This window comes from Salmo trutta, chromosome 11 (genome assembly GCF_901001165.1).
Source record: "Salmo trutta chromosome 11, fSalTru1.1, whole genome shotgun sequence".
NCBI classification, from domain to species: Eukaryota; Metazoa; Chordata; class Actinopteri; order Salmoniformes; family Salmonidae; genus Salmo; species Salmo trutta.
This window is the reverse complement of record NC_042967.1, coordinates 12,376,690-12,399,476: the sequence shown is the minus strand read 5'-3', so window position 1 is coordinate 12,399,476 and position 22,787 is coordinate 12,376,690. Positions and strand designations below refer to the sequence as shown.

General features: G+C 46.2%; 1 protein-coding gene across 1 annotated transcript in view; it reads right to left on the bottom strand.

The window, feature by feature from the left end:
* LOC115201998 (lipopolysaccharide-responsive and beige-like anchor protein) overlaps positions 1-22,787 on the bottom strand; it is a 273,164-nt gene that overhangs the window by 131,966 nt on the left and 118,411 nt on the right. The window contains exons 35-36 of the mRNA XM_029765858.1: positions 11,394-11,458; positions 9,374-9,482 (exon numbers count right to left, since the gene is read on the bottom strand). Coding sequence (XP_029621718.1) covers positions 9,374-9,482; positions 11,394-11,458 — 174 coding nt within the window. The remainder of the gene's footprint in view (positions 1-9,373; positions 9,483-11,393; positions 11,459-22,787) is intronic.

Below are 22,787 nucleotides of genomic sequence, written 5' to 3'. Positions count from 1 at the left end.
ACTCTCTCTGAGGGTAGAGGTAGACAGAGATATAGAATACTGCTGGGTAAGTACTCTCTCTGAGGGTAGAGGTAGACAGAGATATAGAATACTGCTGGGTAAGTACTCTCTCTCTCTCTCTCTCTCTCTGAGGGTAGAGGTAGACAGAGATATAGAATACTGCTGGGTAAGTATTCTCTCTGAGGGTAGAGGTAGACAGAGATATAGAATACTGCTGGGTAAGTACTCTCTCTGAGGGTAGAGGTAGACAGAGATATAGAATACTGCTGGGTAAGTACTCTCTCTCTCTCTGAGGGTAGAGGTAGACAGAGATATAGAATACTGCTGGGTAAGTACTCTCTCTCTCTCTGAGGGTAGAGGTAGACAGAGATATAGAATACTGCTGGGTAAGTACTCTCTCTGAGGGTAGAGGTAGACAGAGATATAGAATACTGCTGGGTAAGTACTCTCTCTCTCTGAGGGTAGAGGTAGACAGAGATATAGAATACTGCTGGGTAAGTACTCTCTCTGAGGGTAGAGGTAGACAGAGATATAGAATACTGCTGGGTAAGTATTCTCTCTGAGGGTAGAGGTAGACAGAGATATAGAATACTGCTGGGTAAGTACTCTCTCTGAGGGTAGAGGTAGACAGAGATATAGAATACTGCTGGGTAAGTACTCTCTCTCTGAGGGTAGAGGTAGACAGAGATATAGAATACTGCTGGGTAAGTACTCTCTCTCTCTCTGAGGGTAGAGGTAGACAGAGATATAGAATACTGCTGGGTAAGTATTCTCTCTGAGGGTAGAGGTAGACAGAGATATAGAATACTGCTGGGTAAGTACTCTCTCTCTGAGGGTAGAGGTAGACAGAGATATAGAATACTGCTGGGTAAGTACTCTCTCTGAGGGAGGAGGTAGACAGAGATATAGAATACTGCTGGGTAAGTACTCTCTCTGAGGGTAGAGGTAGACAGAGATATAGAATACTGCTGGGTAAGTACTCTCTCTCTCTCTGAGGGTAGAGGTAGACAGAGATATAGAATACTGCTGGGTAAGTACTCTCTCTGAGGGTAGAGGTAGACAGAGATATAGAATACTGCTGGGTAAGTACTCTCTCTGAGGGTAGAGGTAGACAGAGATATAGAATACTGCTGGGTAAGTACTCTCTCTGAGGGTAGAGGTAGACAGAGATATAGAATACTGCTGGGTAAGTACTCTCTCTCTGAGGGTAGAGGTAGACAGAGATATAGAATACTGCTGGGTAAGTACTCTCTCTCTCTGAGGGTAGAGGTAGACAGAGATATAGAATACTGCTGGGTAAGTACTCTCTCTGAGGGTAGAGGTAGACAGAGATATAGAATACTGCTGGGTAAGTACTCTCTCTGAGGGAGGAGGTAGACAGAGATATAGAATACTGCTGGGTAAGTACTCTCTCTCTCTGAGGGTAGAGGTAGACAGAGATATAGAATACTGCTGGGTAAGTATTCTCTCTGAGGGTAGAGGTAGACAGAGATATAGAATACTGCTGGGTAAGTACTCTCTCTGAGGGTAGAGGTAGACAGAGATATAGAATACTGCTGGGTAAGTACTCTCTCTGAGGGTAGAGGTAGACAGAGATATAGAATACTGCTGGGTAAGTACTCTCTCTCTCTGAGGGTAGAGGTAGACAGAGATATAGAATACTGCTGGGTAAGTACTCTCTCTCTCTGAGGGTAGAGGTAGACAGAGATATAGAATACTGCTGGGTAAGTACTCTCTCTGAGGGTAGAGGTAGACAGAGATATAGAATACTGCTGGGTAAGTACTCTCTCTGAGGGTAGAGGTAGACAGAGATATAGAATACTGCTGGGTAAGTACTCTCTCTGAGGGTAGAGGTAGACAGAGATATAGAATACTGCTGGGTAAGTACTCTCTCTCTGAGGGTAGAGGTAGACAGAGATATAGAATACTGCTGGGTAAGTACTCTCTCTGAGGGTAGAGGTAGACAGATATATAGAATACTGCTGGGTAAGTACTCTCTCTGAGGGTAGAGGTAGACAGAGATATAGAATACTGCTGGGTAAGTATTCTCTCTGAGGGTAGAGGTAGACAGAGATATAGAATACTGCTGGGTAAGTACTCTCTCTCTGAGGGTAGAGGTAGACAGAGATATAGAATACTGCTGGGTAAGTACTCTCTCTGAGGGTAGAGGTAGACAGATATATAGAATACTGCTGGGTAAGTACTCTCTCTGAGGGTAGAGGTAGACAGAGATATAGAATACTGCTGGGTAAGTACTCTCTCTGAGGGTAGAGGTAGACAGAGATATAGAATACTGCTGGGTAAGTACTCTCTCTGAGGGTAGAGGTAGACAGAGATATAGAATACTGCTGGGTAAGTACTCTCTCTGAGGGTAGAGGTAGACAGAGATATAGAATACTGCTGGGTAAGTACTCTCTCTCTCTCTGAGGGTAGAGGTAGACAGAGATATAGAATACTGCTGGGTAAGTACTCTCTCTGAGGGTAGAGGTAGACAGAGATATAGAATACTGCTGGGTAAGTACTCTCTCTGAGGGTAGAGGTAGACAGAGATATAGAATACTGCTGGGTAAGTACTCTCTCTGAGGGTAGAGGTAGACAGAGATATAGAATACTGCTGGGTAAGTACTCTCTCTGAGGGTAGAGGTAGACAGAGATATAGAATACTGCTGGGTAAGTATTCTCTCTGAGGGTAGAGGTAGACAGAGATATAGAATACTGCTGGGTAAGTACTCTCTCTGAGGGTAGAGGTAGACAGAGATATAGAATACTGCTGGGTAAGTACTCTCTCTCTCTCTGAGGGTAGAGGTAGACAGAGATATAGAATACTGCTGGGTAAGTACTCTCTCTCTCTCTGAGGGTAGAGGTAGACAGAGATATAGAATACTGCTGGGTAAGTACTCTCTCTGAGGGTAGAGGTAGACAGAGATATAGAATACTGCTGGGTAAGTATTCTCTCTGAGGGTAGAGGTAGACAGAGATATAGAATACTGCTGGGTAAGTATTCTCTCTGAGGGTAGAGGTAGACAGAGATATAGAATACTGCTGGGTAAGTACTCTCTCTGAGGGTAGAGGTAGACAGAGATATAGAATACTGCTGGGTAAGTACTCTCTCTCTGAGGGTAGAGGTAGACAGAGATATAGAATACTGCTGGGTAAGTACTCTCTCTCTCTGAGGGTAGAGGTAGACAGAGATATAGAATACTGCTGGGTAAGTACTCTCTCTGAGGGTAGAGGTAGACAGAGATATAGAATACTGCTGGGTAAGTACTCTCTCTCTCTGAGGGTAGAGGTAGACAGAGATATAGAATACTGCTGGGTAAGTATTCTCTCTGAGGGTAGAGGTAGACAGAGATATAGAATACTGCTGGGTAAGTACTCTCTCTGAGGGTAGAGGTAGACAGAGATATAGAATACTGCTGGGTAAGTATTCTCTCTGAGGGTAGAGGTAGACAGAGATATAGAATACTGCTGGGTAAGTACTCTCTCTCTGAGGGTAGAGGTAGACAGAGATATAGAATACTGCTGGGTAAGTACTCTCTCTCTCTCTGAGGGTAGAGGTAGACAGAGATATAGAATACTGCTGGGTAAGTATTCTCTCTGAGGGTAGAGGTAGACAGAGATATAGAATACTGCTGGGTAAGTACTCTCTCTGAGGGTAGAGGTAGACAGAGATATAGAATACTGCTGGGTAAGTACTCTCTCTGAGGGTAGAGGTAGACAGAGATATAGAATACTGCTGGGTAAGTACTCTCTCTCTCTGAGGGTAGAGGTAGACAGAGATATAGAATACTGCTGGGTAAGTACTCTCTCTCTGAGGGTAGAGGTAGACAGAGATATAGAATACTGCTGGGTAAGTACTCTCTCTCTCTCTGAGGGTAGAGGTAGACAGAGATATAGAATACTGCTGGGTAAGTATTCTCTCTGAGGGTAGAGGTAGACAGAGATATAGAATACTGCTGGGTAAGTATTCTCTCTGAGGGTAGAGGTAGACAGAGATATAGAATACTGCTGGGTAAGTACTCTCTCTGAGGGTAGAGGTAGACAGAGATATAGAATACTGCTGGGTAAGTACTCTCTCTGAGGGTAGAGGTAGACAGAGATATAGAATACTGCTGGGTAAGTACTCTCTCTGAGGGTAGAGGTAGACAGAGATATAGAATACTGCTGGGTAAGTACTCTCTCTGAGGGTAGAGGTAGACAGAGATATAGAATACTGCTGGGTAAGTTGAATCTACTTGCTTTATCCTGTCATAATATACGAATCAAACTACTGAATCCCAAACGAATCCCACTAATAAATGACTGCAGCAACAGATAACAAGCCTCCCTGTCATTACCCAGAGGGTCTCACCAGCACCATAGTGAGATGGCTGTACTCCCAGCTCTATAGCTGTCATCTAGAACTCACCGCTGTGACCACCTTATGACAGGTGACGACTGTCGGTCAGAGCGGTGAGTGTTGTGTGTTGATACGTTGTAAACAATGTGTCAGATGGTGGCACCTGACGCCTGTCGGGCTACAGCCAGAGTGGTGACCTGCAGGGGGCTCTTCTAGACGGTATGGGAGATTGGGGTCACGACCTATCCTCTGACATTGAAACAGTTTGTTGTGGAATTCTCTCACACTGAAACAGATGGTTTATAGACATATGAAGATAACCACATTTGGTCCAAGCACTCTATAAACGGCAGTGTTTGTTCTTGACCAGAACGGAGCTTTTTTCCTTTACAGCAGGTTACATTATAGTACCGAAGCATAGGCTGTTGGCTTTGTTTTTAGTGTTATAAATAGCGAAAATGTTTAACTGTCACGTGTTCATTTTGTTTCACTTCAAAATGTAAATTGTGTCGCCCTCCGTTCCATGGCGATTCAAACGTTAAGTGTGCAGTCAATTCTTTCTGCGTGTCCTGTCCATGGGTGTGATCTGTGATCTGTGATCTGTGAGGAAGAGTAAGCTCAGTCCACTGTGTGGGGGCGTTGTGCTAACGACGCTGTCATGATGGAATATAACGAGCATCAGCTCAATGTTAATGTCATTAACTCTGAGGCGAGAGGAGAAGAGAGGGATCGCCTTATAAGCCAGACAGAGGGGGACAATGACGCTAAGTCGCTAATTACGGAGATATCGCTAGCTGGATCGCCCGGCTTTTATAGCATCTAGAGAGAGAGTCAATTCAATTAGTCGTATAGTACAGAGGCTGGGGGATGAATCAACGACTGGGTATAAAAATGTAAAAAAAGAAAGTTGGAGAGGGAGAAAGAAGGAGAGGGAGATAAAAGAAAACACCTGGGTCTTCCTCACTCTTAAAGAATCAACTGTGGGGTATAAAAAAAGAAAGACTGCAACAGAAAGAGGGAGATAAAATAAATGATCTGTGTCTTCCGTATCTCTGACCTCCTCTGCTCTCGTGGCCCCGCAACCCACCACATTTCATCCTTAATGAAAGGATGCTGTAAAAAAAACTCTCACCGTAGTAGGAGGGCCGTGGCCATGCGATCTGCAGATCTCTTCCACGTTAAGGATCCCATTAGATAGAGAACACTAAAAGGTAATTGGATTTCCCCCCTCCAGTTATCTTCATCTCTGTCACCCTCAACCCGCTATAATAACTTACTCTCCAAGCCAAAGATAACTCAATTCAGAGAGAGAGAGAGAGGGATGGCGGGGGAGAGAGAGAGAAAGAAAGAGAGGGAGAGGGAGAGGGAGAGGGAGAGGGAGAGAGAGAGAGAGAAAAAGTGAAAGAGAAAGAGAAAGAGAGAGAGAAAGAGAGAGAGAGAGAGAGAGCATATGTTACGAGTCTCCAAAGCAAAGGGTGTCTAAATCACACGGCTCCTCCATCACATCCTTCCCGTGGATATGAACTCTGACAGGGAGCAAACATAAATTTGTTTTTATCTATTGAATAATTCACTTCCCTGGTGGCTGCCGTTTCCTTCACGGTCTGTGTCTGTAGTGGTAGAGAGCCACAGCCAAAGGACCTTAGTCCCAGACCCCTGTCAGGGTGGAGAAGGACTACTCTATTCCCCAAGTGATAGTCAACAGGAAACACACAAAAGGTGCAATTCATTTCAGCAGTAAGATCCTTTCTAACTTAAACAGTGAAGGGTGTGGCAGTCAGGGCACAACCAAATCACCTACTTTATGCCCTCGGTCATTCCCAAACATGTTTCTATTTCTGTCCTCCCAACAGTAAACCTGAGAAGCAGGTGAACAAACACTGATTTAAAAAAAATTGAAGACCGAGAGGAAAACAGTTTTCCCCTGGGGCATGTTTCATTGGGGCTGTTATTTTTATGGTGGCGGTGCAAAATGAAACCATGAAACTGATGGCTCGAGGAGGGCTCAAGCCAGAGCCGGAATGGAGGAAAATCAATACGGCAATATCAGTGGTCGCACTTATCAGGGCCTCACTTCTTTCAGAGGTCACAGAGGAGCGGCTACATTTAAGTGGGGAATTCAATTGTGAAACATAGATTTGGCCCTGGCTATGGTGGGTATCTGATTAAAGTTGATTGGCTATACTGTAGGGGGTGGGGTGAGGAAAGAGAACAGAGAGAAAATACTAAACAACAGTCTTAACAAAGACAGTTAACAGTTGGCTATGGTGGTTAGTGGGTATCTGATTACAGTTGCATGGGCTGAGAGGAAGGATGGTGTGGTTGGACACCAAAAAACACTTTGTGTGATATGTGGGTTGCGTAGTGAAATAGGTCCTTGCAGACGGTGCGTGGGACAGAGAATCAAACGAGTTGCGGTACGCATGTACCCAATACTAAATCCATTAGGGGTTAACGAGTGGAATCACACCGATTTACAAGAACACAAATACCATCTCCCTAACAGAACAGAATGAGATTTCAGCCTGTTAAAATGTATTCTTTCTCCACCGCTGCGGTTTTACTGGAGACAACCTGGGACTGTAGCTACTAAATAATACAGGAACAGGAAACAATGATGTCCTTGGCTGTCTTTGAGGCTTGTCAGGCACATCCTCATTCTGTAACTCAACGGTACTGTCAAAGACTACCACACACACACACGTAACCAGGAAAAACAAGTATACTGGGCCTGCTTGGAAGACGTTATGGAGAGAAAACGGGGACACTAACTAGGCCCTCTCGTAGGACGATGTGGGGAAAATAGGTCCAATGCAACGACACAATATGTTCCTTTTGCTTTCATTACAGTACATCAGAGCAGGATCCAGTCTAAGGATGTTTCCTCCTGTAGGACTTCTCAGTGCCAGACGGAGACAGATGATAGGATGAGAGGGACTAGTGATGCGGACAGGAACATCAGCTACACTATGTGGGCCAATTAGAAAGAATTGGAGAGCTGGGGACAGCCCCTGGTGTGTGTGTGCATTTTTCCATCGGTGCAGACATATCCTGGCCCTTGCTCGGCTGAGAGAACATAACATGGCCTAATCATGGTGAGTTTGAGGGAGGAAACGGGGAGTGATGGGGACACGGACTCAGACACCACTCCTGTTCATAACCTCAGGGCAGAGGGAGGAAGAGGCTAGTTTGTGAGCCCTGTGCTGTGTTCCTATGGAGCTGCCAACTGTCTGTGCTGTGCCTCAGGCCCCTCCTCCTCCTCTCCACACCTCTATCTTGCCGTTGTTCACACAGCTGTCTGACACACACACACACACACACACACACTCGCCCTGTGTGTGGTGTGTTAGCCTCGTCAAATAGGCTGTGTGTGTCACGCGTCAGAAATCTGCATAAACACCCGGGTCTGCCTGCCCCGCACTAACGATGATTGGACGACCGGTCGAGTCAGGCCACACCTCCCGAGGAAATGATTGACAGGGTGAGGCCGGTGGGTGGAAAGGAGGTGGACAGTGTGTACTGCTGTTGCCAGTCAGATAGATATGCAGACTCTACTAGGGTCTGCATCCCAAATCACACCACATTCCTTCTATAGGCCCTGGTCAAAAGTAGTGCACTAAATAGGGAATAGGGTGCTATTTGGGACACAGGCTAGAAGAACATGGGAGCAAACATTCAAACGAACCGAGGCAACCAACCAACCTGAGGCAAACCACGGACATGCTTTCCTTTCCACCCCCTCAACAAGCTTTAAACAGTCATGAGGGCTTTTTTTTCATTCTGTAGGAGAGACCCTGCCTTGAACCTTAAAGAAAGCATAACATTTTACAACTACGGTAAGGGGCCGAGTGAGGGTGGAGGGACGGGGGATGGGGGGTTGAGACAGTCAGCCCTTCAGACCAGCAGCTCTGTGGGCTGTCTGCAGGTTTAAGTACTGCCAGGGTCTTGAGAAAGGAGGGAGGAATGAAGGGAGTGATGGAGAGGGAGGGAAGGATGCTGTATTCCTGTCACTGTGGAAATACACCCCCAGTGGGAGTATAACAGACAGGCTCTCAGCAGGGCAGGAAATGATTCAGAGAGATCAGGACAGAGACAGAGAAGGAGAGAGGGATGAAGGAGGAGGGTGGAGGCTGGCACTAGGCCGGGAGGTACGGGGATAAATTAACATGGAGGCTGTTTGGCTAGGATGCCGTGCCAAATGTAAACTACAGCCGGCCACTCCCGTGTAAGATGTTATTATACGTGTTGGGGTTGTCTTTGAAAAGACAACATTTGTTCTCTAGGTTGCTATGACAGGTCTGTAATGACTTGACAGACAACCGTGTGTGTGTGTGTGTGTGTATAGAGGACTTTATACCCCCTCGCTGGGTGTTACATTCTGAGCTGTTTTTGTTCAATATGGCCTGACAGAACATGAAAATATGAAACTATCAAGCTATCCTATCAACCTCAGCTTAATGGGATCTGCTTAAAGCTACAAATATACTTGACTGCCCAGCAGGCTCAGACTCAGACATGGAAAGGATAAATAAATGAGGACTATGTTTCTGTTCCAAGATACGAGGGTCAAGAAAGGGGTTGGAAGTTATCGGTTTATTACTAAGTTTCTCTCTTCAAGTCATTCTCCCCCTCCAGCTAAAATAAGGAGTCCATTTTGGACTGAATGGATTTTCCTGTTTGCTGGCTACCTGCACCAGCCTGGGTAATTTCAAATTCCTAAATTATGTCAAGAGCCATTTTGGATCAAGTATGTTCTCTTGTTTCCCTGTAGCTCAGTTGGTAGAGCATGGTGTTTGCAATGCCAGGGTTGTGGGTTCAATTCCCACGGGGAGCCATGTATGAAATGTATGCATTCACTACTGTAAGTCGCTCTGGAAAAGAGCATCTGCTAAATGACTAAAATGTAAATGTAAATGTTTACCAGCTGCCTGGTCTATTCTCCTCAATCATTCACCCGAGCTTAAATCTGGACTCCATTTTGGATTTAATGTGCTAGTTTCATGTTAGCCAGTTTCCTGGTCCAGACTATTTTACCTCAAACTCAGCGTGTTTGTGGATGTCCTCGGCTCTCTGTCGGCTCAGGATGAACTCAGCCTCATTGGCCACCCGCACCAGGTGGTCCTTCATGGTGTGGCTCAGTAGCCTGAGAGAGAGGAAGGACAGAGGAAGACATTTCACACCATCAACAGAACTGTATCAATTTGTAATCTGTGGAAAAAAATTGGTTACTGATTTGAATAATTGAATTATGTTTGGATTAAGATGTAATAAAACTGGTGGAAGACATACAAAAATATTATTATTTAGTAAGTGTTCAAACAAAGTTAATTAATTGACTAATAGGTGATAGGTTGAAACCTGTTCAATCAGCTTTTCATACGCCATAAAAACTGCACAAACAAGCTCTCACAATGTGCTACAATATGAGTGCTGCAGTCCCTGAACATGGAAGACCTCGCCTTTAATAACCGTATAACATCCATAGAATTGAAGACCTCCCCTTTAATAACCCTATAACATCCATAAAATGGAAGACCGCCCCTTTAATAACCGTATAACATCCATAAAATTGAAGACCTCCCCTTTAATAACCCTATAACATACATAAAAAGAGGAAAATTAAGCATGCAAAATGAGCAGGAAATGTGATTAGGACAAGACACACACACGAAATCCCTTTAACTGGGACCTAACATACACACGAAATCCCTTTAACTGGGACCTAACATGCGCTAATTGATTTGTTAATGATATGCATCTGACACAGGGGGAACCTTTGCTCCTGTTACTACATATGTAGCCAATCCACCCCCTTCCTCTTATCTAAGCTAATAAAACATTCATGTGTGTGTGTGTGTGTGTGTGTGTGTGTGTGTGTATAGGGGCCAGAGAGGCCACTCACTGGCCCCAGAGGTCAGGCCTGTGCAAAGTGGAACAATAACAGGCTAGAGGCCGGGCCTGGGGCCTGTAACCCAAGCCTGCTGTTTCAGAGCAGGGCAGCGGGGGAGCGGAGGTGCCTGGGCCTCTGTAGACTCTCCAACCCCCGGCCCCTGGCCCAGCCATCAATAACCTCAACACTCTTTTTATGACGCCTTACTCTACACTCTTTTACACACACACACACACACACACACACACACACACACACACACACAGATAAAACTATGTACAGACACACACGAGCATACATACACACACTCACGAATATAGTACGTGCGCACACTTGGACAGACACCTTAATTCTTACACACAAACCTCTCTCACACACACACACACACACACACCTCTAAGCAGGGAGTTGATGGGGTATAGTGTTACAGCCCCCCATTGCAAATCAACAGGCTTTCACTGAGACCCAGTTCTAGATTACAAAGCAGCCTCTCTGGAGTGGATTACAACCTCATCCTCTAATCCTTCCACTTTTCTTCCTCTATCCTACTCCTTCCCTCCTCCTTATCCTGCTTCTCTTCCACCTCTCTCTTCGATTCTCTCCTCCTCCTCTTACTACTTGTGTGTTTGAGGAAGTCAAACACACACACATTGAGGAAGTCCATCAGTGGATGCATTAACATTATCCTAGATTAGCGTTCGGTAATTCTCCAGCCCGGGGGATCGTTAATGTAAATCCCGGACCTCTAACTCCGAATTGATGGGAGTTGTTTGGTCCCAGGAGTGATATGGGAATGCTGATCCTGGATAGTACGGACAGCAGAAGGGACATGGAGAGGGACAAGGAAGATGGGAGATTTCCCAAGCGTCATGAGGAGTCAGGGATTGCAGTCACCCCTGTCACCCGTCCTCCGTCAGCCCCTCCCTCCGGGACAGGCAGGTATTGACAGAGCCTTGAACTCTATAAAGCCTCCCTCAGTTCCACAGATCCTCTTTACTCCAGTATGGATTTTTCTTTTCAATAGAGGCCATAATGGTGACTGTGAGGGCCTGGAGCCTCGAGGGCCAGGGGCCGCGCTATGGATCGGCCAGAGTGGGACATAATGAAGTGGTGATGGTCGGAGTGGGTTGGACGGTGTGTCCGCGTGCGTGTCAGAAAACGTACCTGCCCTCATTGACCAGCTCGATGAAGGCCAAGCCTGCGTTCTTCTGGATAGAGTTCTGCCACTCCTGAAACACAAACACTGGGACATTAGCAACACTGCAGAAACCGCATACTGGGACATTAGCAACAACACAGAAACCCCATACAAAGAGATTAGCAACAACACAGAAACCCATACTGGGACATTAGCAACAACACAGAAACCCCATACTGGGACATTAGCAACAACACAGAAACCATATACTGGGACATTAGCAACAACACAGACACCCATACTGGGACATTAGCAACAACACAGACACCCATACTGGGACATTAGCAACAACACAGAAACCATATACTGGGACATTAGCAACAACACAGAAACCATATACTGGGACATTAGCAACAACACAGAAACCCATACTGGGACATTAGCAACAACACAGAAAACACATACTGTTACTCTACGCACATTACTTTACACATAAGTCACTGTGGATGGACAGGCGGGTAAATGAAGGAACAGTGAGAAAGAGAGAGAAATAAAGATTCATTTTGCCCCTTCCGCCCTCAGCACCAATTATGTCTGTATAATATTATGTTGAGTGAGTCTGAACAAGGAGCAGTCAGCTGGTATACATAGCAGCCCTATAGAAACGCTGCTGTTTCAGGCAGTCAGCTAGCTGGAGGAGAGGAAGGAGAAGGGAAGTGAAGGCATTTATCATGATATAACTCACACATTTCCTCCCTTTGAGCAGTGTTATGGTCAAAGGTGTCAGTCTAAACAATTCAATAAACCGCAGCTGAAACGCGAAGGCGGCCTTGAGTGAGTTTAAATCGGCAATTTCGTCAGGAAAGGAAACTTGACGGTCGTCGTCTTTCATGTTCGGTTCAATCTTTCAACACCTTCTCAACGCAACCGTCAAAAGAATAATAAAACAACAAGGACCTGGGCATGTCGGTCGGACGTTTAGACCGAGCTCTCCCTCCTTCCCCTTTCTTGGGGATACAGATAGAAAACATTCAACCTCACGTTAAAGAGCCAATGCCCTGATAAAACCAGCCACAACTTCAACATGCCACATTGTCAGGACGTGTCTGTATGGTGGGTCACTAATGGTCTTTGATTCATTATTCATGTCTAATCACTAGTTATTTCCTGTGACAGTAAACAAACCCTGACCCCCAAAATCTTCCTTTACACACACAGTGATATACTGTATATCTAACACTAGTTGACTGGGAGTGAAAACGGAGAACAGATACATTGTAACCAAAACAAACAAAGTCCAACTGTGTTAACAAGTGGAGGGAGGGCTACGGTGTGTGTGTGTGTGTGTGTGTGTGTGTGTGACAGGACAGTGATCACTGTATTTAACTCTGCTGTCATCATCTCTTCAACTGATAAAGGGAGCTGGAAGCTGGGTGTTCATGTGTGTAGACGTCCTTGGTAAACATACAGAGGCCTGGGGGCTGAAGATAGACGACCGACAGAGCTAGAGGAGAGAGAGCTCATTTGCTTCTAATACCAAATCAGACGTGTGTGTGTGTGTGTGTGTACGACACATAAGCATGTGTGAATGTGCATGTGTGTTTGTACGTGCACGCATTATGATTTTCAACAGCGCCACATGCTTTCCACCTTGATAACATGACAAATGAAAAGGCATCAGAACCAATCACACCCAGGCAGTACAGAAACCATTCTGTCCCAATGCCTGCACATCCTCAACCAGCCAGGAACCAACTGTAGATTAGTGGGATAACAGACTTGGATCATTTAACCACAATTCAGCAGTGTTTTATGTCCTGTTAGGCCATATTGGCATTGACTACACAGTCATAATAAAGTGTGCACAGAGGGAATAGGCCAGTGTGTCTGTGAGGGGAGTAGAAACAGTGAGTTTGACAGTGAGCCCTGTTTTGGGCACCAAATGGGGAGGGACAACCTAGACTTATCCAATAAGAGCCACCCATTTTCGTTTTCTGTTGAAAAACATTTTAAAACGTTTTCCGTTGCTTGCCCTAAAGAACATGCCCCTTGCCAATGGGCCTCAAAGGCTGAATGACGATAGCCATGAGCCTCGGCAGGCCTGCCCTGCAAGCAGTGGGGGACACTCAACGCTACACTATGTTATGCTATGCAGCGCTGCGCCATGCCGTCCTACCGGGCCTGAAATAAACACCACAGGAAGTGCAGACATAAACAGGTCTGGCTCTGCTCTCAGGAACAACAAGGAAGAAGGAGAAAGGAGACGTAGTCTCCTGAGACCGGGGAGTTTCCTTATTGCTGCCCTCTGGATTCTTCTGGACTGTTCTAGTGACTGAAGGGATCTTGTTTGATATATTCCAAAACAGAGCTCATCATGGACACACAGCTTCTTTTGATGTAAGCTCTGCTGGCGTGAAAATGAAATCTATTTACAGTACAATGGCATAGTGCAGAAGTTACAAGTACTTTTCCAATTACTTGTGATTAACCATCCCACTTCACATTACCACAGATCCCCACGAGACATTCTGAACAGGCACGCCAAGGTCATATAAACAAGACTAATGTCCCCGTTATGAGACAGAAAATGACATTATTGTTGAATTAAAAAAAGGTTATGACCCTAATCAGAGGGGTCACACACACCTCATGGTGACAAACGGGAGGCTATCTATCAGACAGCTCTGTGATGGGGTATGGATTTCTTTGGCTGCCCTGGTCAGTGCGGTCAGGCTTTTATGGCTGTGATAAGAGCCATTCCATAACCCCACCCTTACCCTGATGAGAGGATACAAGCAGCCATTTGTGACCTCTCACCTCTGACCTGACAAGATGTTCTACCCCTGGTCCTGTTTCATCGGCACGACCACCAGTCAATGTGATCCTGATGTTGGAGAATAACCCAGCGTGTGTGTGTTTCCCCAATGTAAGAATCAAAAGCAAAGCTCCATTCAAACCAAATACCATTCTCAATCAGAAGTCAATAAGCCAGTTTCTATGTTTGGTTTATCTCTGATGACTCCATGGCAATGAGTCTACACACAGACTTCCTCATTACCACTGATGATCCATAATGAAGGTTTAAACTCCACAACTAGTGACAAAACACAGACTTCCCCACAAACTCCTCTTTGAATCGTCAAGCCCGGCCACAACACCACACCCTGTTAACCCCCCCCCCCAAAAAAAACAGGCTGGGTTCTCCTCACCAAAAATAAACAAGTCGCTTGTGTGTTTCAGTCCCATCAGTCATAATCACAAGTATTTGTTAGTTTTGTAAAGGGGCTTGGGAATATGACTTTGCAGGAGACAAAGGGAGCATGACTCGTCGTAAGCGCTAAGTGTGTACTGTGTGTTTCCATTCAGCTTCAGAACAAAAATAAGTCCAGTAGAGTTGTGTCCTAAATGGAACCCTATTCCCTATTGAGCGCACTACTTTTGACTAGGGCCTACGGTGCACAATTTAGGGAATAGGCTGCTATTTGGGACGCCGAGTAGTCTGGTTTTTATAGCTATGCCTTAGAAAATGTACCAATATAAACAAAACATCACTACTGTGTCTCTTTGATCAGTGGAGGAAACTGAATTACATCGTGGCGTACAGTAACTACGAGAACTGTTAGACATAACATGCCATGCTCTCCTGTTTAGGGCTGACAGAGGAACAGAACTAATTCATTGTTGTTTCACATTTAAGAATGAAAAAGACAGAATAAGAAACTGTGTCAGAAAGCCACAGAAACATGCATTTATAGTAGATGATATTAGTAGATATGACGTGACGTTGGTGGTTAACCCTTTAAACCACGTGGCGATAAGACGGTTACACAGAAACATGCATTTATAGTAGATGATATTAGTAGATATGACGTGACGTTGGTGGTTAACCCTTTAAACCACGTGGCGATAAGACGGTTACACAGAAACATGCATTTATAGTAGATGATATTAGTAGATATGACGTGACGTTGGTGGTTAACCCTTTAAACCACGTGGCGATAAGACGGTTACACAGAAACATGCATTTATAGTAGATGATATTAGTAGATATGACGTGACGTTGGTGGTTAACCCTTTAAACCACGTGGCGATAAGACGGTTACACAGAAACATGCATTTATAGTAGATGATATTAGTAGATATGAAGTGACGTTGGTGGTTAACCCTTTAAACCACGTGGCGATAAGACGGTTACACAGAAGCCGTTCAGAATAATGAAACATAAATCTTTGTGAAATGACAGAATATTCTAATTTGTATGCAAAAGTTTGACTTGCAAACTTAAAAAACATTCCTAATTGATAAGCTTTGTTTATGATGAGAGATCAAAGACATTGTGCAAACAAGATGTATTCATTTCAGAGTCAACAGTCGAATGCTCATTCCACCTATCACCAGTTGCTGAAGGATAAGGAAGTTGACGAGTTCATTTTCTAATCTGGTCGCCGTATCAAAAGGACTTGTGACAGCGAGTGTAGACAAAGTCTAATTGCGGATGTGACTTCCTCAACACTCAACAACCCCACATGAGAGTTCTCAGATGCTATCTGTGTTTAAGGAAAACATCTCTCAAAAAATGGCTTGCTTCCGTGTTTGTGTGATCACATTCACACCTAAAAAAGACTAATATTTATCTGGCAGAAAAGCCTAGATGAAATAATCTGGGTTGAGGAGTGATTAGTATTTAATGGTGGTGATTGAGAATAGTGGAAATTACTAATAAGACACTCGCATAGGTCATTTCTAGGATAAAACATTCAAGCAAACACTACTTTGAACTCACACAAAAACATGAAGTCTAAACGGTGTTCTCACCATCCAACAATAAACCTGCACTAATCCAGTATAATAGCTGATAATATGGTTCCCTGTCAGAGTTGACCTGTTTAACAGATGGACACCTCTCCTCCAGTCAATGGGCAGATCAGCAGACATTGACTTTCTTCCCTGGAGCACTTGGCTTCTCCCGACCCCTGACCTTTAACCTCTAGGCTGAAAATAGAGAGCGGCAGGACTTGGAGTTTAACCCCCCGCGTGCCTGGAGCACGGCATCACTACGGCTACAAGATCAATACCCTCTGACCTGAGAGCTAGAGGACTACGACTCTTAATGACCCGCTGGTGAAAACAACCTGGAGATGTCTGTCTGTGGTGGACTTTCTCACTTCAGAAAGTGTAATCGGTCTTGGATTACAAAGTGGGTTATAAACAAGGTGGTACGTACATATAACAAGGTAGGGTGGTTAAGAGCAAAAGTTGTATTGACGGCTATGTATCGATTTATTCTATGCTGTATGGTGTTGTTTGTGGCTGTTATGTTCTGTAGGGAATACTGTTGTTTTCTTGTGTTTTGTCCATATTGTGTGTATTCCATTGGGGGCCACGATGGAAACAGGTTCATTTTGCTTTAACGTGTTATCCCCTGGGTTGTACCCAGTGCATCTTTTTTCCCAATAAAATTTAAATCAACCAATCAATCAATCAATCAATCAATCAATCAATCACTAGACCAAACAAGTATTCACAGATGTCCACTGGTTGCGTTTCAAGCCCTTTCTGCTGACTTCTTAATGGATCAAGAGCGTAGCCATGTAGTATGAGCTGTTTAGGGACCAGGGGACGTGGGGGAAGGTGAAAGACGTGGAGGAGGAATGCTCTGAAACTCCGGGGCCGAATACTTTCCCCATCACTCTTCACAGCCGGAGCAAACACCCCGCCGCGTAGCCAAACACACACACAAGGTTCAAGATCAGTGCAATCAAAGTGTTATTTTTCCTCCCTCTCTCCTCCCCCTCACCAGCCCCCTAAACCCCAACCGTGTGCCACAGGGCGCAGCCCAGGGTCTGCAGCCTATCAGCACACGGCACACCAGTGTCCCCCTCTAGTCTCGTCAGAGAGAGGTAATATCAGGCTTAGACATTCTTTGAAATGTACTCTCCTGGCTCAGAGGAGTGAAAACAGAGTAACACCAAGTGGCACTTCATTCTTGCTGCACCCTGCTGATGTGAGCTACGCAGCCAGAGGGGGACCCTTCCTGACAGGAAGAGGGGCCTAGTGGCCAGGGGGACCTCCTAAAATTGAGTGGATTTTAATTTGGCACCAGGCTGTTTTACTGTGAGTCTGCTCAGGCTCGGGGGGGGGGGTGCAAAACAGCGGGTGTAAATTGGGATTATTTATACGTGAACATAATCCTGTTTCAAATAAAGGATTTTTTTACCTGACATGCAGAGTGGAGACTGACAGGAATATAGTGTTATCTTACCTTCCAGGTTCCAAACTCATAAGGGTTCGGAATGTACTTGTCTCGCTCTCGTTCTCATATCAGTGTCTGTGCTTGTCAGCTTGTGTACATGGTGAAATGTAGTACTATGGTTCACCCTTTGAGAAAAGTGTGGAGTGAAAATTATTTCCTTCTTTGGAGAAAAAAAATTGTACTGCCTTACAGCATTTACATTTGAGTCATTTAGCACACACTCTTATCCAGAGGAATTTACAGGAGCAATTAGGATTAAGAGCCTTGCTCATGGGTACATGAGCAGATCTTTCACCTGGTCGGCTCTGGGATTTAAACCAACAACCTTTCTGTTACTGGCCCAACGCTCTTAACCGCTCAGTTACCTGCCGCTCTAGCAGTGACCTCTACGCCAACACAGTCTTGCACAAAAGCTTAAACATAATTTCATTTGTACATGAGTACACTACACACCTGCCCACCCTCCTCCCAATGTACACCATTGTAGTTGACTCCCCCACCTCTCTATGTACAGGATGGTAGTTGACTCCCACACCTCTCTATGTAGAGGATGGTAGTTGACTCCACTCCCCCACCTCTCTATGTACAGGATGGTAGTTGACTCCCCCACCTCTCTATGTACAGGATGGTAGTTGACTCCCCCACCTCTCTATGTACAGGATGGTAGTTGACTCCTCCACCTCTCTATGTACAGGATGGTAGTTGACTCCTCCACCTCTCTATGTACAGGATGGTAGTTGACTCCTCCCTCCACCTCTCTATGTACAGGATGGTAGTTGACTCCTCCCTCCACCTCTCTATGTACAGGATGGTAGATGACTCCTCCCTCCACCTCTCTATGTACAGGATGGTAGTTGACTACACTCCTCCACCTCTCTATGTACAGGATGGTAGTTGACTACACTCCTCCACCTCTCTATGTACAGGATGGTAGTTGACTCCCACACCTCTCTATGTACAGGATGGTAGATGACTCCTCCCTCCACCTCTCTATGTACAGGATGGTAGTTGACTCCTCCCTCCACCTCTCTATGTACAGGATGGTAGTTGACTCCTCCCTCCACCTCTCTATGTACAGGATGGTAGTTGACTCCTCCCTCCACCTCTATGTACAGGATGGTAGTTGACTCCTCCCTCCACCTCTTCATGTACAGGATGGTAGTTGACTCCTCCACCTCTCTATGTACAGGATGGTAGTTGACTCCACCTCTCTATGTACAGGATGGTAGTTGACTCCACCTCTCTATGTACAGGATGGTAGTTGACTCCTCCCTCCACCTCTCTATGTACAGGATGGTAGTTGACTCCCCCACCTCTCTATGTACAGGATGGTAGTTGACTCCTCCCTCCACCTCTCTATGTAAAGGATGGTAGTTGAGTCCTCCACCTCTCCATGTACAGGATGGTAGTTGACTCCCCCACCTCTCTATGTACAGGATGGTAGTTGACTCCTCCCTCCACCTCTCTATGTACAGGATGGTAGTTGACTCCTCCCTCCACCTCTCTATGTACAGGATGGTAGTTGACTCCTCCCTCCACCTCTCTATGTACAGGATGGTAGTTGACTCCTCCCTCCACCTCTCTATGTACAGGATGGTAGATGACTCCTCCCTCCACCTCTCTATGTACAGGATGGTAGTTGACTACACTCCTCCACCTCTCTATGTACAGGATGGTAGTTGACTACACTCCTCCACCTCTCTATGTACAGGATGGTAGTTGACTCCCACACCTCTCTATGTACAGGATGGTAGATGACTCCTCCCTCCACCTCTCTATGTACAGGATGGTAGTTGACTCCTCCCTCCACCTCTCTATGTACAGGATGGTAGTTGACTCCTCCCTCCACCTCTCTATGTACAGGATGGTAGTTGACTCCTCCCTCCACCTCTCTATGTACAGGATGGTAGTTGACTCCTCCCTCCACCTCTATGTACAGGATGGTAGTTGACTCCTCCCTCCACCTCTTCATGTACAGGATGGTAGTTGACTCCTCCACCTCTCTATGTACAGGATGGTAGTTGACTCCACCTCTCTATGTACAGGATGGTAGTTGACTCCTCCCTCCACCTCTCTATGTACAGGATGGTAGTTGACTCCCCCACCTCTCTATGTACAGGATGGTAGTTGACTCCTCCCTCCACCTCTCTATGTACAGGATGGTAGTTGACTCCTCCCTCCACCTCTCTATGTACAGGATGGTAGTTGACTCCACCTCTCTATGTACATGATGGTAGTTGACTCCTCCACCTCTCCATGTACAGGATGGTAGTTGACTCCTCCACCTCTCCATGTACAGGATGGTAGTTGACTCCCACACCTCTCTATGTACAGGATGGTAGTTGACTCCTCCCTCCACCTCTCTATGTACAGGATGGTAGTTGACTCCTCCCTCCACCTCTCTATGTACAGGATGGTAGTTGACTCCTCCCTCCACCTCTCTATGTACAGGATGGTAGTTGACTCCTCCCTCCACCTCTCTATGTACAGGATGGTAGATGACTCATCCTTCAACCTCTCTATGTACAGGATGGTAGATGACTCCTCCTTCAACCTCTCTATGTACAGGATGGTAGTGGACTCCTCCCTCCACCTCTCTATGTACAGGATGGTAGATGACTCCTCCCTCCACCTCTCTATGTACAGGATGGTAGTTGACTAGACTCCTCCACCTCTCTATGTACAGGATGGTAGTTGACTCCTCCACCTCTCTATGTACAGGATGGTAGTTGACTCCTCCACCTCTCTATGTACAGGATGGTAGTTGACTCCTCCACCTCTCTATGTACAGGATGGTAGTTGACTCCTCCACCTCTCTATGTACAGGATGGTAGTTGACTCCTCCACCTCTCTATGTACAGGATGGTAGTTGACTCCTCCACCTCTCTATGTACAGGATGGTAGTTGACTCCTCCACCTCTCTATGTACAGGATGGTAGTTGACTCCTCCACCTCTCTATGTACAGGAGGGATGTAGTGATAAGTGCTGTAAGGTTGGATGTCCTGACAGACTGTTCAGACAATAACCACATGATCTACAGGACACAGACACTGCTGCTGGCTGATTCATCTGACAGACGCCTCTCTGATAGTGGACTGTCCTGTATCTAATGAGATGATTTATCAGAGTGGAGAGTGGAGGAGAGAGGAGACTAGCTTAGCACACGTATGCACATAAACAGACACACACACACACACACACACACACACACACTTTTAACTGAGTCAGCATTATCTATTTATCAGTGTTGTGGATGGAAACCTTTTTAAGTGACGCACCTTTGAAGGTTGTAGATCCGACATGGTGACAGAGAGAAGCTAGGCCACTGTTCGTTGTCATGGAGAGAGCCTGTCATGGCGAATTAAGGGCGTTGTCGGTGAGGAGAGAGGCCTAGCGGAGAGAGCGGTGAGCTCGGACTGACGGAGTCTCAGAGATGATAGTCACGTAATACTCAACAAGTCTCAGCTTTGAAGGATCCATCGCAAGCAATTACCTGACAGGAACGGGATGTCTTGATACTCCGCTTGGGGAGCTGGACTAGAGCTAAACCGTCTCTCTTCCATCCCTCGTTTTAGTCCAAAGGATTTGACTAACAATGAGCGTGGATGCAATTCTTCATCAACCCAAAGTTAGATTGTCATCCCAATGAAAATAACATTTCTGGTCGACTTACTAAAAAGGCCACGGATGCCAGAAAACCAATGAGTTAATTGAAACAAACAGCAAACTGAAATGCCTTCCTTTATCAACAACCTTGGAAACAACAACTGGACCTACGGTACTGGATACTACATCTACACGGCTGTACCTCATCCTAGAGAGAGAAATGCTGGGCACCCACCACTGGGCACCCACCACTGGGCACCCACCACTGGGCACCCACCACTGGGCACCCACCACTGGGCACCCACCACTGGGCACCCACCACTGGGTACCCACCACTGGGCAGAGTACAAGCCATGTTTATGAAATCACACTACCACACCATTATTCCACAGTTTGTATATGCTGATCAATACAACCACAAGAGACCAAGCAATGAAGCAATAACGTCTCTGACATGAATGTCTCTGATCTCGGATCAAAATGGATCTTTAATTGGGTAGAGGAGTAGCGTTCTTTACAGACGGGGTCCTATCAAACTGTGGTTTAGTATCCCCTCCTCAATGCCAGGCTGAAGTGGCCCTGTGTTGTATGTCTCATACGAGGCGTGATTAAAAACTCCTCTGTGGCCCCTAGCCTCTTGACCTCTGACCCCGGTCCCACTCCATCTCAACCCCTCAGGAAATTAATAAAACATTTCAGACACGATAGCTATCGCATCGCGCCATCTTGGATGAGAGGGATGAAGTGAGAGGAGGGGGAGAAGAGAAAAATCTATCAAAATCATCTCAATCTCCTCCCATCGCAGACCAACGCTTGGGGCTCGCTCACTAGGGTCTACATTCTCAAGATGGCCGCCGATAGAAGCGCTTCCTGTGGGGTTCAAGAGCATTTCCTGTGCCGGAGGGCCCTGCGGCTGGGCTACATAACATCATCAATCACTCCCTGCCTTTCTTTCCCAGTCAGAGAGAGAGAGGGGAAACAGAGGTGCACGCAAATCACAGGAAAAAATGTAATTATCGCCACAACACAAGTCTGGCTGGAAAATGGAATTTAGCCCAGGGAAGAAAAACAGATCTTGTTCTCTCTCTCTCTCTGAGCCCCGGTCCCTCTCTCTCGCTCTCTCTCTCTCTCTCTCTCTGAGCCCCGGTCCCTCTCTCTCGCTCTCTCTCTCTCTCTCTGAGCCCCGGTCCCTCTCTCTCTCTCCCTCTGAGCCCCGGTCCCTCTCTCTCTCCCTCTGAGCCCCGGTCCCTCTCTCTCTCTCTCTCTGAGCCCCGGTCCCTCTCTCTCTCTCTCTCTGAGCCCCGGTCCCTCTCTCTCTCTCTCTCTCTGAGCCCCGGTCCCTCTCTCTCTCTCTCTCTCTGAGCCCCGGTCTCTCTCTCTCTCTCTCTCTCTCTGAGCCCCGGTCTCTCTCTCTGAGCCCCGGTCTCTCTCTCTGAGCCCCGGTCCCTCTCTCTCTCTCTCTCTGAGCCCCGGTCCCTCTCTCTCTCTCTCTCTCTGAGCCCCGGTCCCTCTCTCTCTCTCTCTCTCTCTCTCTGAGCCCCGGTCCCTCTCTCTCTCTCT